This window comes from Odocoileus virginianus, chromosome 30 (assembly GCF_023699985.2).
Source record: "Odocoileus virginianus isolate 20LAN1187 ecotype Illinois chromosome 30, Ovbor_1.2, whole genome shotgun sequence".
Taxonomy (NCBI): Eukaryota; Metazoa; Chordata; class Mammalia; order Artiodactyla; family Cervidae; genus Odocoileus; species Odocoileus virginianus.
Window position 1 is genome coordinate 6,409,312 of NC_069703.1, and position 17,017 is coordinate 6,426,328.

Here is a 17,017-nt window from a genome sequence, read left to right on the forward strand (position 1 = left end):
TTGTAGATACTCTTCCCTGCTATCCATCAAGTTCCAACAGCACACCTCTCCTTTCCATTCAAATGGAAAGCTCTCTTCACCTGTGGGTACCTAACAGGGAACCCACTGCTTATCTATTATGTTAAGGTTCTGGAACAATAACCATAACCCTTAAAAGAACCAAGTTGCCCTTTTTTAACATGGCCAAACCTCAACACACACAAAATTCAGGGTTGTCCCCTTTTAATAATGTAGGACTTCCCAGGTAGCTCAGTGGTAATGAATCTGCCTGTCATTGCAGGAGATGGAGGTTCGATCCCTGGGTCAGGAAGATCCCCTGGAGAAGGAAATGGCAACCCACTCCAGTCTTCTTCCTGAGAAATCCCATGGACAGGACTCTGGAAGGCTACGGTCCATGAAGTTGCAAGAGTCAGACACAACTTAGTGACTAAACAACCAATGTGATAATATAATCCAGTCTGCAGCAAAGGGAAGCAACAGTTAGAACTGGACATGGAACAACAGACCGGTTCCAAATAGGAAAAGAAGTACGTCAAGGATGTATATTGTCACCCTGCTTATTTAACTTATATGCAGAGTACATCATGAGAAATGCTGGGCTGGATGAAGCAAAAGCGGGAATCAAGATTGCCGAGAGAACTATCAGTAACCTCAGATATGCAGATGACACCACCCTTATGGCAGAAAGTGAAGACCTAAAGAACCTCTTGATGAAAGTGAAAGAGGCGAGTGAAAAAGTTGGCTTAAAGCTCAACATTCAGAAAACTAAGATCATGGCATCTAGTCCCGTCACTTCATGGCAATTAGATGGGTAAACAGTGGAAATAGTGGCTGACTTTATTTTTCTGGGCTCCAAAATCACTGCAGATGGTGATTCCAGCCATGGAATTAAAAGACACTTACTCCTTGGAAGGAAAGTTATGACCAACCTAGATGGCATATTAAAAAGCAGAGACATTACTTTGTCAACAAATGTCTGTCTAGTCAAGGCTATGGTTTTTCCAGTGGTCATGTATGGATGTGAGAGTTGGACTATAAAAAAAGCTAAGCGCCGAAGAATTGATGCTTTTGAACTATGGTGTTAGAGAAGACTCTTGAGAGTCCCTTGGACTGCAAGGAGATCCAACCAGTCCATCCTAAAGGAGATCAGTCCTGGGTGTTCACTGGAAGGACTGATGATGAAGCTGAAACTCCAGTACTTTGGCCACCTGATGCGAAGAGCTGACTCACTGGAAAAGACCCTGATATTGGGAAAGATTGAGGGCAGGAGAAGAAGGGGACAACAGAGGATGAGATGGTTAGATGGCATCACCGACTCAACGGACATGAGTTTGGGTAAACTCCAGGAGTTGGTGATGGACAGGGAGGCCTGGCGTGCTGCGGTTCATGGGGTCACAAAGAGTCAGACATGACTGAGCGACTGACGTGAACTGAATCCAGTCTGCAGCAAAGAGAAACAGAGAAACGTACGAAACGACAGGTAGGAAACATTTTATAGACTTGGGTCAAACCTTACCCCTCCCCTCTTCAACTGGCTTTCATCCCTCATGTTCTCTAAATCACAGAAAGCTAACACAGTTAACTTTAAACAATTTTTATTACACAAAGGTTGTCACATAATTGGATAGTTCTCTACTCTGTACACAATTGTTCTTACTCTCCACAGAAAGGCTGCTTCTTAACTTCTCATCTGGTGACAGCAAGCACTAAAATCCTGATTTTAACAGAATAGTAGTAAAAATGCCTCAGTGATTTAAGTTGAAAGCAGTACATTGGTACATGGCTCGTAAGCTCATTTATCAGGAATGTACAAATGTCTTTATTTAAAAATACAAAATAAATTATCTGTAGGCATGGACAATGACAGCAGTAAACCATTCTATATTGTCAACTGAAACCAGTAACTGATGGTTATAGTTATTTTCTTAAACATCAGCCAGCCTTTTCTTCAGTCATCTCCTTCAACTGACCTCTCCTGAAATTCCTGGTGAGGAACACTGCCTTGAACTTCCTCTCACAGTTCATTAATAATGGCAAAGCACTATTCTAGAATTAGAACATGCCACCTCCCATACCACCTCCCATTCCACCCATGCCACCCATTCCAGGATCCTTCTCTTCTTTAGGAATCTCTGTGACTACAACTTCTGCTGTTGTTAAGAGAGAGGCCACTCCGGCAGCATCCAGTAATGCAGTTCTTACAACCTAGGGGAAAAGTTTTCATAAAATGTTACTTTTCCTTAGTTAAAAAAAAAACACAAGACTTAGCATTTTAGACAGTGGTCAACTATTTACCTTAGTTGGATCAATGATTCCTTTTTCCACCATATTCACAAAATCTCCAAGCATAGCATCATAACCAACTTCTGAAGAACTCTGCATAATTTTCTCAACTATCAATGATCCTTCAACACCTGCATTCTTAGCAATAGTCATTGCAGGAATTTTTAGTGTTTTTTTAATTATTTCTATACCTATAAAGAAAATATATTTTAGCAAATTGAGTTCTTTCCCTTTTAAGTATTACAGCACAGTTCTACTTGTGAGAATAATGACATAGATAATTCCAATTGGGAGAACACCACAGGTCAAATGATTCTGCCTGAAAGATCTCTGACAACAGTGTTGTTCTACTTCTGTTATTCTGGAAACTGCTTTGTGACTTCTTGTTCTATCTAGTGGGCAGCAACAATACAACTCTAACAACAGAAAGACTAAAATCAAATTGCAAGTAAACTCATTTCTAAGGCAACTTTTTACCTGTTTTTTGATCTTCATTAGCTGGAGTTATTGACTCCAAGGCTGGAATGCACCGAAGCAGGGCACAGCCCCCTCCCAGAACAATGCCTTCTTCAACAGCAGCTCGGGTAGCATTAAGGGCATCTGTAACTCTGTCTTTCTTTTCATTCACTTCAACATCACTTGTCCCACCAACCTTAAAATCAAAACAGAACTCCAGTTAGTATGGCTTCTCCTACTCAAGATGCCAAATGCCAAGAGTCCTAGCTTACTTGGGCTCAGAACCCAAGCAGCTTATTTACAACAATGAATCTTACCTTCAACACAGCAACACCATCTGAGAGTTTTGCCAGACGTTCATTCAGTTTTTCCTTTTCATATTCGCTAGTTGTGACGTCTAACTGCTCAATTATCTCTTGGATGCGCTTCTCAATCTGAGCCTTGTCTCCTTTTCCTTTCAAGAGCATGGCATCGTCTTTGGTCACAATGACCTCCCCAACTTTCCCTAGGTCATGAGGCTGAACATCTTCAAGATTTAGATTTAGTCCTTCTTCTCCAAATACCTATGAAAACATTTTTTAAAATGAATAAACTACAAAATAAAAAGAACAGATTACAGGCATTTTTCATTATACCAAGATCATTAACATAGCCTACAAGTGTTTTGATAAGAAAAGTATCTTGTAATACTGTTTCCTTGAAATCTGAAATTTCAAGACTACAGCTAGACCAAACAAAACTTGCAGAGTCTTTCTTTACATTTTCAACTTCCCACTTAACCCTCAATTAATACTAAGCTTTGTGCAACAAGTGAACTCAGAAAACTCATCTAAGGACATACTTTTGGTGAAGCCAAGACTAGACCCTAGGCCTAAACTCTTAAATCCTGCCTTTATCTATTATAATACATTCCTGAAAACAAGACCACTCTTGGGCAAGACTCATGGCAAATTCAAGGGACCTTAGTGCTGTTTGACCCAAACTCTAACAGAAACACAGATTTGTGAAAATGTGAATTCTACCTATAAATTTCAGACTTGGATGTATAAATAACATTCAATAAACCAAAACCACATCTATTTTACTTACTGCACCACCAGTAGCAATAGCCATGTCTTTAAGCTGGTTCTTTCTATTGTCACCAAAACCCGGAGCTTTGACTGCCACAACTTGAAGACCAACTTTCAGCCTGTTAAGAAGTTATTAATAAGATTTAAATTTTATAATAATGCTAGTCTACTTCAAGTTCTAGTAACTAAGGTTACTTGGGAAACTGCACTTTCTGCTTACCTTCTCACCCTACGTTCCACTTGAAAACATGTAAATTAAACAGTGATAACTTTTATAGACTGTGAAAATCAGAATTACTGTATGTTAAATTTGGGGATCATCTAATGAGCATTTACCCATAACCATTTAGTATTAGATTAAGTTGCTATAAAAGTCAGTTTGAGCAGGTTTTCTTTTTTAGTGAGGGACAGTTGATTTACAATACTATATATTTCAGGCGATTGACACATGACAAATTTTAAAGTTATGAGCTCCACTTATAGTTATTATGTATTACTGCTCTATTCTGAGCAAGCAATTGTTTTTAATCCAATTCCTTTATAAATGTAAATACTGCTGATATCATTAAGCTTACCTTCATTTTAATCAGGTAATGAATATTTAGAATATATAATTTTTAAAATGCTCGTTTGAAACCAGATTGAAATGGAAGTAATATATAAACTTTAAGACAGACCTGGTTTTATTAAGGAGCCAAATAAAAATAAGAAGGTTAAGCTCTGATAATATGCTAAGTAAACTGGAGATCCAACTTTACAGCAACCAGTAAAATGGCTCAATCAGAAGTTTTCAGGCCTGTTGTTTTTCTATTTCTGCTTCACATCCCACTATCTCTAGGGCTTTTCATAACCCCAAAAGCGTATCCAGGCTATAAACATTACAGGATAAGTAAACTCATTTAGGTCAGGTCAAAATATGCAACCTGATAATTTCATTTGTGCATTTCCATTATAATAAAAATTGGAGAATCTCATTTCTGATACACCCCAGCTGTTGGAGTAGGAAGAATATGTGCTTTAAAAATGCCCTCCCTGATCAGGGAACTAAGATTCCATAGGCATCAAAAAAACCACAACACCGAAACCCCCACTTAAAGAGTCTGTCTACAGCATTAACATTATTGTCTTAAAGTAAAATGAAATACATTATAGATCTAAAAAATTAATAGACCCCAACTGGAGTACCAATTTCTCTATTTTAGACTATTCATTAACACATTTTTTTCCTTTAGAAGATTATGTAAAATGCCAACTGCCAGATACACTTAGAATGGCAGTTGTTTACCTCTTCTCATGAAAAACTGTAATTGTGAATATATCTTCTCCACAAATCTTTTTTGTAAAAAATACAAAAAGAAAAACTCAGCCATTTATCTTCAAAACAACTAAATACTTAGACTATCTTATAAAAAGGTACACAAAACATTAAGGACTCAGGGACCCTATTCAAAAGAGACAGAATCGTAACTGGACTAAAGGTTCACGACACCCACCAGTATCATACAAACACAAGTGGTTCAAGGAGAATGTATAAAGATTTCAAACACCAATACAAATAACTGCCTTTCATCCAGAAATGTAAACCAAATACCACTGCCTATTACCTATTCAAAACAAGGGTACTTAGAGCTTCTCCATCCACATCTTCAGCAATTATGACCAAGGGCTTCCGGTGAGCATTGGCAATTTCAAGAGCAGGAACAATGGACTGGACACTAGAAATCTTCTTTTCACTCAATAGAACATATGCATCTTGGAATTCACATTTCTGACCTAAAAAGCAAAGAACATTTCTTACCAACTTGAGGCTGTTCTGCTGAAAATGACTGCAGTTCATGTTTTTCTTTCTCATACACACGCATGTTTGGAACACATGAATTTACTTTTGAGGTATGACACTGACAAATACCCTCAGTGTGTCACATATTAAACTACACTTAAAAAATATTCAGTTACCCATTTGCTCTTACCTTTTGATGTATTAATAAAGTATGGAGAAATATATCCTCTATCAAATTTCATGCCTTCAATAATTTCTAACTCATCATTCAGTGTTTTTCCATCCTATGAAAAGTCAAAGAATTTGTTACGTGACTTTCATTACACAAATACAAAGACTAGTTTCAACCCAATTAATAAGTAGTCCCCACTTCTCATAAGGAATTCAGATAGAAGTATGCAAGTATCCCAGAGCATCCAACTCCACTGTTGCAAGAATATGTATCTGAACCAATTTTTTACAGCCAGAAGCCAATAACATCTAAATCAGGATGAATTTACGACCAAAGTCACAGGTTAATAATTCACACAAACACAATAAGCACATCATTCTGTACAGGTGCCAGTGTTACACGTGAAGGAATGAAACAGAACACACTTTTGGAAACATATGTAGATCAAATTTTTGTACTTGTAAAACTCAGATCATCAGACATCTGTTTCCATCTATCATTAAAAACAAACGTACCTTTACTGTGATAACACCCTTTCTTCCAACTTTTTTCATGGCATCAGAAATGATGTTGCCAATTTCTTTGTCTCCATTTGCAGAAATTGTAGCAACCTGAAATAATCAAACTACTCTTTCAAATTAAAGGTAAGGCTATCTTCCTCAATCAACTCCCCTCCCTTTTCTCATTAACTTCTCAATCGATATATCCTTGATGGGATGCTAGAGGCAGGGTGATGGTGGTGGTGAGACAGGCAGAAGGGATTTTAAAGCATAATTCTAATGAACAACTGGTCCCACTGCAATTTTTTAAAAATTTGATTATTTTCTACATTATTTTTGAAAGAAACGAAATAAACACACAATTACTCTTTTAAACAAAAACAAAAAAGAGGGAATTCCCTTGTGGTCCAGTGGTTAGGACTTCAGCTTTCACTGCAGGGGCCCAGGTTCCATCCCTGGTTGGGGAACTAGGATCCCGCAAGCCAGGCAGGGTGGCAAAAAAAGAAAGAGGCTGATGACCCAGTGCCCTTTTTTCCCCTGGCAAATGTGGCAATATTAGAAAATGAAATTATTCATCTTTGATAAATGGCCAAATAATATTTTCCACACAAATGAGTTTTTACTTAGTCATGCAGAACTAAAATGACAACTCAAAGACTCAAATTATGCGGACTTCCTGGTGGTCTGGGGGTTAAGACACCATGTTCCACTGCAGAGAGCACAGGTTCAGTCCCTGGGGGGGGGGGGGGGGGGATTTTTCAAATCTCTAACAGTAAGAAAAATGCTTCGGAAAAAAGAGAGAAAAATGCTTCGAATGTTGGTAATTGGGCAATATTGTTATTCTGACACTGTAATTATAGGTTAAAATCATGTTACTTTAAAAATCCATACCTGAGCAATCTCTTCGGGGGTTGTCACAGGTTTAGACTGCTTCTTAAGTTCAGCAATTACAGCATCAACAGCTAACATCACACCTGGTTCAAGAACATGTATTACAATGCTTATTCTCTTGTGGCGCCATGCCAACTAAAGTTGTGATTCATGCTAAGTGTTTCAGTGCCTTAGTGCTTCTGTACCAGCACGCTTCCTAACCACCCAGCTGGATGGCATGCACTGAAACACAAACGTTAATAGATGAAGTACCACAACGCCAAAATTATTTTTAAAAACTGCATTAAAAAAAAAAGTGTACACTTTCGAGAATCTCACCATTCAACTCATTCTATGTAAATCTTTCCCGATTCAATCATTTCTTACAGGGTCATCTAGCACATTTCCCCTCCACTGAAGGACACAGAGGACCAAAATGGATGACAATCCCTTATTTTCTTTTTTTTTTTACAGTCCCTTATTTTCAACAAGTGTAACTGTCAAGGATAAGGACTTTCTTGTGGCTATACTCCTTCAAGTTTTTAACTGGCTGAAAGTTCCTCATTTAATATGTAATTTATGAACAACCGCCTTTAACATTCAACATCACCACAATACGGATTTATTTATGAGAGCATAGTCTTTTCAATTGAGACCAGTGCTAGTTCTTTCCTTATTTTCAAAAATATTACTTCACAAAAATAACAGAGTGATTTGTAGTCAGAGTGACTTTCTTTGGGAAGTAACCCTTAATAACCTCAATTCATACATGCCAGTCAAACTGCTTTTAATGCCACACATTCGTTTGGATCTCAAACACTGAAATAGATGAGAGGATACCTCATCCCATTTTTGGGATGCCTAACAAGTCAGTTTTCACAAATTATTAACAGTATCTCCCTTTACTCTCACGTGCCTCCTAGTTTACATCTCCTACGTGTGGATGGTAATACACCCCAGAAACACACAGGAGATCTTTAAATTGTGGCCTAACTCCCTCAAACAAGCAATAATAAACAAAATTCAGACCCATAACATAATATGTGCTGTTAAGAAGAAACTGCTTTATAAAAAATAAACCCCCCTGGGTGACGTTTTCTTGCACTTACTGCTTTAGAAATACACAGTATGCGCTGCAGCTTACAATAACCTTGGTGTTGGGGAGAAGTGAGCCGGGGACAACCACACAGGGACGGGTAACTGGACACAGGACCCACGTATCTTGGTCACAGTTCCCGCTTTGCCACCGAGCACAATGCCCATTCCGTGGGCAGGAATTCAATCACTACTTAAGCACTTTTTAAAAAAAAGATTTAAAAAAATTTTTAGGCGACAGGAGAAACAAGGAAGAGTCAACTTTCTGATATAATTTAACAGATAACTTGACACAGTTCAAAACACTGGGGAGACAGTAGAGACGCTCCTACCTCTCCTGATCTCCACAGGGTTAGCACCTTTGCTAATCTTCTCGAAGCCTTCCTTGGCGATAGAGCGGGCCAGTACAGTAGCGGTAGTGGTGCCATCCCCGGCCTCTTCGTTTGTGTTATTGGCAACATCTTGAACAAGTTTAGCGCCAATATTTTTATATTTATCTTTTAAATCGATAGACTTTGCAACAGTCACACCATCTTTTGTCACTTTGGGACTTCCCCAACTCTGTTCAATAATCACTGTCCTTCCCTATAATTGTAGAAGGAAAAAAATGACACAGATTCACACACTAAGTACTATTTAGCTTAAAATAAAAAGAGCATTTTTCAGAATAGGCAATTATTTTAAAGCCTCAATGCAACATCTGATCATTTTTATCAGACATGCTGCATGAATCTCAAGGGCAAGTTCATTAGTGTTCTTACAGACAAAATGACTTCTCTACTGCCAAGTGCATAACCTTGGATGAGATGTTATAAGAGATAAAATTTCTAGAGACTTAACCAACACTAATTTGGGAGATTATAATTAAATTCCAGAAGTCTCCACATAATTCATATTTAAGTTTTGTCCAGTGCCTGCTATAATAATAATATGAAGACTTACTTTTGACCTTGTTTTGAAATTTAGTTTCTAAAATACCAACAGTAAGACAAGAACAGTGCAGCCTTCCTGAGTTGTTAAACATTACATCTTAAAATATGATGCAAACACTACTGGTGGCTTGAACCAAAGCTGCTTCTTGTGAGGCATGCAAATGCCATTGCTTTATTCAGTTGGATCAGTTGATAATTGTACTGTCTTCAGCCTGAACGGAAGCATCACTCCACCGAGCAGGACCCATGAGGAGGTCTCCTCAAATTTACTTGTTACTCCTCATTCACCAATCTCTTCCTTAAATGAGACTTAAAAGCTCATACTTAAGATACTGTGGATGTTACATTCTTTCACCTATGCCTAGTACTAGCTACTGGGAAAGGATCCAAAATTTAACTCAAGCAGGCAAGGGAGATTAATTCTACCTTGAGTTGAATAATCCATCTTAAACTAGGAGTTACCACTTGATTACATCACACTTTGTACAAAATCGTTTCACAAATTTGGCACAAGCAGTTTATGAATACCTAAGAACTGTTTAATAGCTTGGCGTGTTATTCCTTAACAATACTATAAATTACAACAAAATAAGAATACCTTTGGCCCCATAGTAACGGCTACAGCATCGGCTAAAAGGTCTACACCTTGAAGCATTAAGGCTCGAGCATCTGCACCGAATTTTACATCTTTGGCATAAGCCCGAGTGAGATGAGGTGCCAGTGCCCTGGACACTGGCCTCATCCGGCGAAGGACTGCGGGTAAACGAAGCATTTCTGAAGAAGAAAGAGACAGATCATCAGGATAACACTACCACTACCCGTAGGGTTACAACACAAATATGACACCCATGCAACAGAACGAGAAATATTAGAAATGAGCTGCGCTGACGTCTGGCATCCACACCTGGGCCTCGGAATCCGCCACCGTTCCCACAACACCGGCTACTAGTGCAAGCTTTAAGAGGTCACCCCATGCCTGACCTACAGCAAAAATGCACGCTCTTTTTCTTCCCCACAGCTATTCAGTTCAGTCGGTCAGTCGTATCCGACTCTTTGCGACCCCATGAACCGCCGCACGCCAGGCCTCCCTGTCCATCACCAACTCCCGGAGTCCACCCCTACGCTAAAAACGAGTTAATATTTCACCGCTAAAATGGCCTTCAGAGCAAATCAGCTACAAATGTCCCCTGGAAAACCAAGTCTACAAAAAAGGGGTAAGTTATAAACCCAAGTGACCAAGGGAAAGAAAATACTCCTGACGCTGCAAAAATCTGCTTACTAAAATGTGTCTTCATGTATCCACTCGGGGCTACTGTATCAGAGCAGCGGGCAAGGCCACGATGCTGGGGGCGGCGGCTGGGCCCACTCCCAGCGGCCCCACGTGTCTTTCCATCAGGACAGCCAAGCAAGGTCAAAAGTACCCCAGCAGTCCGCCGGGCCAAAAGCCGTTCCCACGCGCTGCGACCACCCTCCCTGGCACCCTACACTCGACCACAAGCACAAGCGCCTTTCACCGGAGAATCGATGTGAATACACTCGCCCGACTCCGCGCACACTCGTGGGCAAGCCGTCCCTGCTGTGCCCGGCTGGGCGAGCGATCCACGCCGCACGTGACGGGCCCCCGCGTGCACCCACGAGGCCTGGCTTAGCGGGCCCGGGCCTGCGGCGCCCGGGGAAGCTCCGGCTCTCGCCCGCGGACCGGCTCGGCGCAGAGGGAAGGACAGCTCCAGGGTCCAAACGCACGGGTGAGGCGGCGCAGAGCGGCCGCGTACCTGCGGGGCAGCAGCGCGACGTGCGGGCGACGAGACAGGCCGTCGGCGGCGAGTGAGGGACAGAGTGCAGGGCGCGCTCGGCAATGAGCCCGTGTCCCCTCCCTCGGCCGCTCCCCCCGCCCCTGCGCAGCGCGCCTGCGGGCGGTGCCCACCCCCTTCCCGGCCGCCTGGGCCCTGCAATCTGCACGCTCCGCGCGCCAGTCCCGCCCCTCCCTACCCGCGCCGGGCCAGGCCAGCGGGTTCAGCCCTCTCTGGCCCGCTTAGGCTAGTTCCCGGGCTGCGCGCCGTTCCAGAACGTTCCGGAAAGAGCCTGGCTCTACGTGGGTCAAGGGTCAAACGCGTCATTTCCGGGAGGGGGGGCAAAGGGTTAGTACTTTCACCTATGCTGGCCGCCTAGAAAAGCCTAGAAAGAGCTGCTCTTTTCTTCCGCCTCCGGGTCCGCGCGTCAGTGGCCTGCGCAGAGCCCAGGAAACGAATAGGGGCGCGCACTGGGGCGGCCAGCCCCCTTTCGCGGGGAGGGGCTGGGCGGGAGCGAGCGCGCCTGCGCGGTGGGCAGCTTTTTCTCGCGTTCACGTGTCCGGAGGGTCCGACAGTAGGTCTCTCCTTCTGCCTGCGGCGTGAGTGCAGAGTGCGAACTGCGGCAGCCGGAGTCATGGTGAGTCCCGCGTGGGCTGAAGGCCGGCGGACCCGGGTTGGCCTGGGGCTCCTGGCGAGCCCGGGCGATTCCCTTTGGGCCTCGCGGGAGGAGTAGAGGTCAGAGACCCGCGCCCGCCCGAACCCTGGAGAGGCGAGACCCCGCGGACCCTTTCCTCCGAGTAGGGCTTTGTGCACGCGCGTGTGAGGCAGCGCGTGGGTCAGGGGGCGGGAATCCCGGCGCACGCCTCCTGCGGGACCCTGGTGAGTGTGTGATGGTCTTGAAAAAAGCGTGGCCACAGGCAGGGGACTTCAGTGTTTAATGACAATTTACAGAAAATCCTTGGAAGGATTGACCTTGGAAGAAACTAAGCTTGTCCTTGAAGCTCGTCTGCCTGCTAACCTGAGGAGCAACAACGACCCCTAACACTCATAGGGAGTGGGAAATGAAACGCGGAATTTAGAACTGAACTTTCAGAGGTGTTTGCTTTGAATGGAAAATCTGAACATTGGCGTTATCTTTGAAAGCCACACGTGGCCTGTTTAGAATATATTGTGTTTCAAATCTAACGTTTTTCTCTTTAAAGGCAGGACAGGCATTTAGAAAGTTTCTTCCCCTCTTTGACCGAGTATTAGTTGAAAGAAGTGCAGCCGAAACTGTAACCAAAGGAGGCATTATGCTTCCAGAAAAATCACAAGGAAAAGTATTGCAAGCAACGGTGGTAGCTGTTGGATCAGGCTCTAAAGGAAAGGTAAATGCGAACTGAAATGGAACTCATTTTAATGTGAAATGCGAGGGTGGGGAGGGGAGGGATCCTTGGTTATTTAAAAGATTATTCCCCAGTGGGTTCATAACGAAGATGCTTTCAGCAAAAATGATTGTGGAAAAAAAAAAAAATCTCTTATTGTATATGATGGAGGGAGAGTTCCACGGCGTTAAAATCAGTAGGTATAAATTTGAACTCTTAGTCTGACCTCTAACACACTGAAATTGCCCTAATCCTTTAATCCTAATCACTTTCTGTCTTGCATGTAAGACCTGGCCTTCCAGTTAGTCTCCAACTGAGTGTCAACGGGAATATTGCATAAATGCCCTGGGGTCATATATGTTCATTGCATTGTTCCAGGTCTCTCTAATAAAGTTCTAGCGAGGGGCTATCCTGGAGTTCGGAATAGGAAAATTTGGGGCACTCTACTTCAGTCCCTCTCCCTAAATCTGCTTTGGAGGAACAGAAATTGAATTGCAAAAGTAAATGAAGTATATGTTCCAAAGTCAGAAAATTAAGTTTTTACATGTTGAAAGAAGTTAAACATGACCGTTGTACATATGGTTTTAAAAACTGGTTTACCTCACTTGGTTGTGAAGTAACATATTACTTCAAGTATGTTAATATTTAACGATTGAAAAGCTTAAAGTTAGTTTTCCCAGTATAATTCTTTGACCCTTTAAACTGAAATCAGGTTTTAGTTGTAGCCACTGTGTGTGCCTTATTTCAAAGTGTAACTCTGCAGTGATATTTTTGAGTGAAGAATTATGACTGTATAAATTATACCACTTGACCGCCAAAGCCCTTTTTAAACATCCGATTCCAGTGTGCACAGTTGATTAATAATAAAAGCGTAAATATTTGGTTTGATTAACTAAACATCTTTACTAATAAACATCCTTATTTTCTTAAGGGTGGAGAGATTCAACCAGTTAGTGTGAAAGTTGGAGATAAAGTTCTTCTCCCAGAATATGGAGGCACCAAAGTAGTTCTAGACGACAAGGTGTGTAAACGTCATAATATTAAGGATAGGTTAAATATTTGCTATTAGTTTTCTTAACTAATGGTTTCTTTGTTTGCAGGATTATTTCTTATTTAGAGATGGTGACATTCTTGGGAAATATGTTGACTGAAATAAGTCACTATTGAAATGGCATCACGTGAAGCTGCCCATTCCACTGAAGTTCTGAAATCTTTCATCATGTAAATAATTTCCATGTTTCTCTTTTATAATAAACTAAGGATATCCAAGCTAATGACACTCAGTGTTTAAAATTTAGTTTCACTGTACTGGTATAAACATTTCCAAATAAAAAAATATAAATCAATGGTTAATTTTTATTTAGTGATTTAAGATGGTTCTTGGGCTTCCGTGGTGGCTCAGATGGTAAAGAATCTGCTTACGGTGCAGGGAACCCAGGTTCAATCCCTGGGTTGGTTGGTCCCCTGGAGAAGGGAATGGCTACCCACACCAGTATTCTTGCCTGGAAAGTCCATGGACAGAGAAGCCTGACAGACTACAGTACATGCTGTCGCAAAGAGTCAGACACGACTGAGCAACTGACACTTGCTTTAGGGTTCATGGTTTATGTGGGGCATGTGCAGGTAACCTGCAGAGAACTGGAAAACGAGGTTTTCAATCTTCATGTTGAGGCTAACTTTAAGTATATAGTCGATGCTGATTCAAAGCCATGGATTTTTACTAACAACATTCTAAAGGTGAAGACAAGTAGCAACATTCTGACTTCATATGTATCAAACATTTAAGTATAGTTTTTCACTTAGGCAAATGTAGTATTATGTCTTACTTCTTAAGTTATATTTTGAAAACCTTTGAACACTTTCACTACTACATAGTTAGGAAGAAATCCAAGGTAGGGTGTAATAGCTCACACTGGCTGCATACCTGTGTTCTCCAGGCTAGGCACCCAGTGATGGTATAGCTGACACTTGAGCATTTTCTGGGTACTAGCTACTGTTGTAGGTACTTGGCATATGTCATATGGCTTAATCTTTCAAGAACATATGAGTCACGTCTTGCATATAAGGAAGGTGAGGCACAAAGGGGGTTGAGTAATAACAGGACACTGTGGCTCAGCTGGTAAAGAATCCGTCTACAATGCAGGAGACCTGGGTCCAATCCCTTGGTTGGGAAGCTCCCCTGGAGAAGGGAAAGGCTACCCACTCCAGTATTCTGGCCTGGAGAATTCCATGGACTGTAAACGCTATGGGGTCGCAAAGAGTCGGACACTGAGCGACTTTCAGTCTACATACATTTACGTGCTGTCTAAACTGTTACGGCCTCTGCTATTTGTCAGTCGTTCTAAGCACTTGATAGACATTTCAGGTAACTGGAAAAGGGAAGGGGTACCTAAAAGTGTCTGACAATTAGGTTATCTAGTATACAATTTATTGATTTTAACAAATAGGAAAGAGAACTGGACAGATCACTTGATTTAGGAGCCAGGAGAATTAAGATTTGAACCCAAACAATCCTACACTGGAGTTGATTACCAGCTCCTAATCTTGTCTGCCTCTCAGCTACCAGCTGTTTTTGCCTTGCAGTCAAATTTGTTCTCTAGTTCTGGTTGCTTATAAGCTAGCCTATGATAATGTCTTTTGAAAGTTGTATTCCATATTTGTCTTGTGGAATCAAAGTCTAGATTAAATTTTAAGTGATAACGGAATAATCTCAACTCCCCATCAATAAAATAGTATGTTTGTGTATTTACTTTATATGTTAGTGACATTTTGCAGTATAAGGCTTTTTGTCATATTTAGGTTAAAAAAAGGAATGCGTATTTCTGCAGAACCCAAATGGGCCATCAGTTTCCTACTGTGTGCCAGGCACAGCTAATGTACACTACGTGTTGTAACCCTGTAAGCACAGATTTGTTTTAGCAATGAGAGAACTCACGGAGGAAATGAAGAAACTTACTCAAGGCCATGTGGTTGGTTAACTGTAATTGGAGTCCAGTCCAAGGTCTATGACTTTCCCATTCGTGATTGTTTTCCCAGGACCCAAGGAAATAAGTACGTTTTGAGATCTAAGATGAGTTTGCAAAACTTATTCTCAGAATTACTTGCTATCTTAGAATTTCAGGGCTCTGTCCATAACCTAAATCAGAAGGATGGGAGGATTCTTTTTATGCCAGAGAAGTTGTCCTTGTCTAGCAGAACTGCTAAAGAATCACTTTATAGATTGTGAGATTATATTAAAAGTTAATAGGGAAAAGAATTTTGGCATGAGAAATTTGGGCCAAGAATCTGGGTATTGGGGATGTGGACCCATGTGTTTTAGAGAGGTATGTTGTCATTTACTTTTTGTTCAACAGGAAAATAGTAAGGAGAAAGGTAAAATAGGTAAAATTCTGACTGGAATTTTAGTGATGGCCTTAGCATTTTTGAGCTCTTGCCAGGCATTGTTCTAGTGACTTAACATAAAATCCTACTTATCTGTGTAATCATAGCAACACTGTTTGATGTTCTTTGCCTCACAGGTGAAGGATGCAGATAGGTAAAGGAACTTGCTCAATATAACATAAATTTTAAGTCATAGGTTGGAACTGAACTCAGCCTTGTCTGACTTCAAAGTCTGCATTTCACTATTACTCACAAAAAATTTTTTTGAAAAATTGAGAATAAAATTACGGTGCCATTCTGCTGTGGAAGTTGTTACCATTATCAAGATTGTGATTTTTTTCCTCTATTGCTCCAGAAACTATGCTTTACAGAAAGTTATTTTTTAAAATTGACATTATAAAATAGGTACTTTTTCATTTTTTTTATTGTAGTGAGAACACTTGGTATGAAATACACCTTCTTAACAGAGTTTTAAGTGTACATTATAATATTGAATAAGTGAAACTTTATACCCATTGATTAAAAACTCCCCATTTTCCCCTCCCCCTAGTCCCTGGCAACCACTGTTCTATTCTCTGCTTCTACAGCTATTTTAGATACTTCATGTATGTGGAATACAGTATTTTGTCCTATGATTGGCTTATTTGACTTAGCTTATTGTCCTCAAGGTTCATTCCATGTTGTCAAATATTTAAAGCTGAATAATAATTCCATTGTATGCAACACCACATTTTCTCCATTCATACAATAGATGGACATTGAGGCTTCCACAGTTTGGCTATTGTAAACAGTGCTACAATTCAGATGAGTGCTAATATATCTCTTTGAGATCCTGATTTCACTTCTTTTAGAAAAATACTCAGAAGTGGGGTTTCTGAATAGAACTATGGTAGTTCTATTTTTAACGTTTTGAGGATCCTCCAAACTGTTTGCCACAGTGGGCACACCATTCTGGTTTACCACCAACATGATTCATAAGGTTTTAGGGATGTGAATTTATCACATTTGTTTCCTAATTTGATGTGCAGTTTTTGTTTCTAATTAAATCTCATTCTTCTAGTACATTTTTTTTTTTAAATGTAAGTAATTCATTGATCTGTTTAGTGTACAGTATATGTGTCTGACTTTTTTTAACTAATGGTTAACTTTATTGGATTACCGACTCTTCCCCAGTACCACTCCCCTGTCCCCAAATTTGAGATATCACCTTTATCATACATTAAATTTTTAAATAAACATATTCCTGGATTTTACAGTCTGATCCATTGATCTCTCTATCCCATCACAGTGTTTTCAATAGAAACTTATGTATTTGTCTGGTCCC

General features: G+C 40.8%; 2 protein-coding genes across 3 annotated transcripts in view; one reads left to right on the forward strand and one right to left on the reverse strand.

Moving 5' to 3' along the window:
- Nucleotides 1–1,582: 1,582 nt before the first annotated feature.
- Nucleotides 1,583–11,225, reverse strand: HSPD1 (heat shock protein family D (Hsp60) member 1). 2 transcript variants are annotated; one of them, XM_070458502.1, is made up of 12 exons: nucleotides 11,148–11,225; nucleotides 9,757–9,932; nucleotides 8,559–8,811; nucleotides 7,153–7,235; nucleotides 6,277–6,372; nucleotides 5,780–5,873; nucleotides 5,414–5,582; nucleotides 3,829–3,928; nucleotides 3,057–3,302; nucleotides 2,761–2,935; nucleotides 2,296–2,474; nucleotides 1,583–2,205 (listed from the first exon to the last, which is right to left on the reverse strand). In XM_070458502.1, exons 2-12 carry the CDS (start codon nucleotides 9,928–9,930, stop codon nucleotides 2,053–2,055), a joined length of 1,722 nt encoding a protein of 573 aa, XP_070314603.1. In that variant the 5' UTR covers nucleotides 9,931–9,932; nucleotides 11,148–11,225; the 3' UTR covers nucleotides 1,583–2,052. The 2 variants fall into 2 exon arrangements, with proteins under 2 accessions (XP_070314603.1, XP_070314602.1); XM_070458501.1 differs by lacking the exon at nucleotides 11,148–11,225 and adding an exon at nucleotides 10,931–11,041.
- Nucleotides 11,226–11,318: 93 nt separating this feature from the next.
- HSPE1 (heat shock protein family E (Hsp10) member 1) overlaps nucleotides 11,319–17,017 on the forward strand; it is a 42,311-nt gene continuing 36,612 nt past the window's right edge. The window contains exons 1-4 of the mRNA XM_020893569.2: nucleotides 11,319–11,585; nucleotides 12,151–12,315; nucleotides 13,244–13,333; nucleotides 13,413–13,658. Coding sequence (XP_020749228.1) covers nucleotides 11,583–11,585; nucleotides 12,151–12,315; nucleotides 13,244–13,333; nucleotides 13,413–13,463 — 309 coding nt within the window. The 5' untranslated portion in view covers nucleotides 11,319–11,582 and the 3' untranslated portion in view covers nucleotides 13,464–13,658. Of the gene's footprint in view, nucleotides 11,586–12,150; nucleotides 12,316–13,243; nucleotides 13,334–13,412 lie in introns of the transcript that reaches the window.

Excerpts from the sequence above, each read along its gene's own strand:
- HSPD1 (XM_070458502.1), bottom strand. The coding sequence starts at position 9,930 with ATGCTTCGTTTACCCGCAGTCCTTCGCCGGATGAGGCCAGTGTCCAGG. Across the intron at positions 6,373-7,152 it reads CCCCCGAAGAGATTGCTCAG|GTTGCTACAATTTCTGCAAA; the intron begins GTATGGATTTTT and ends TGATTATTTCAG. Across the intron at positions 5,874-6,276 it reads AGGGTGTTATCACAGTAAAG|GATGGAAAAACACTGAATGA; the intron begins GTACGTTTGTTT and ends GACTTTTCATAG.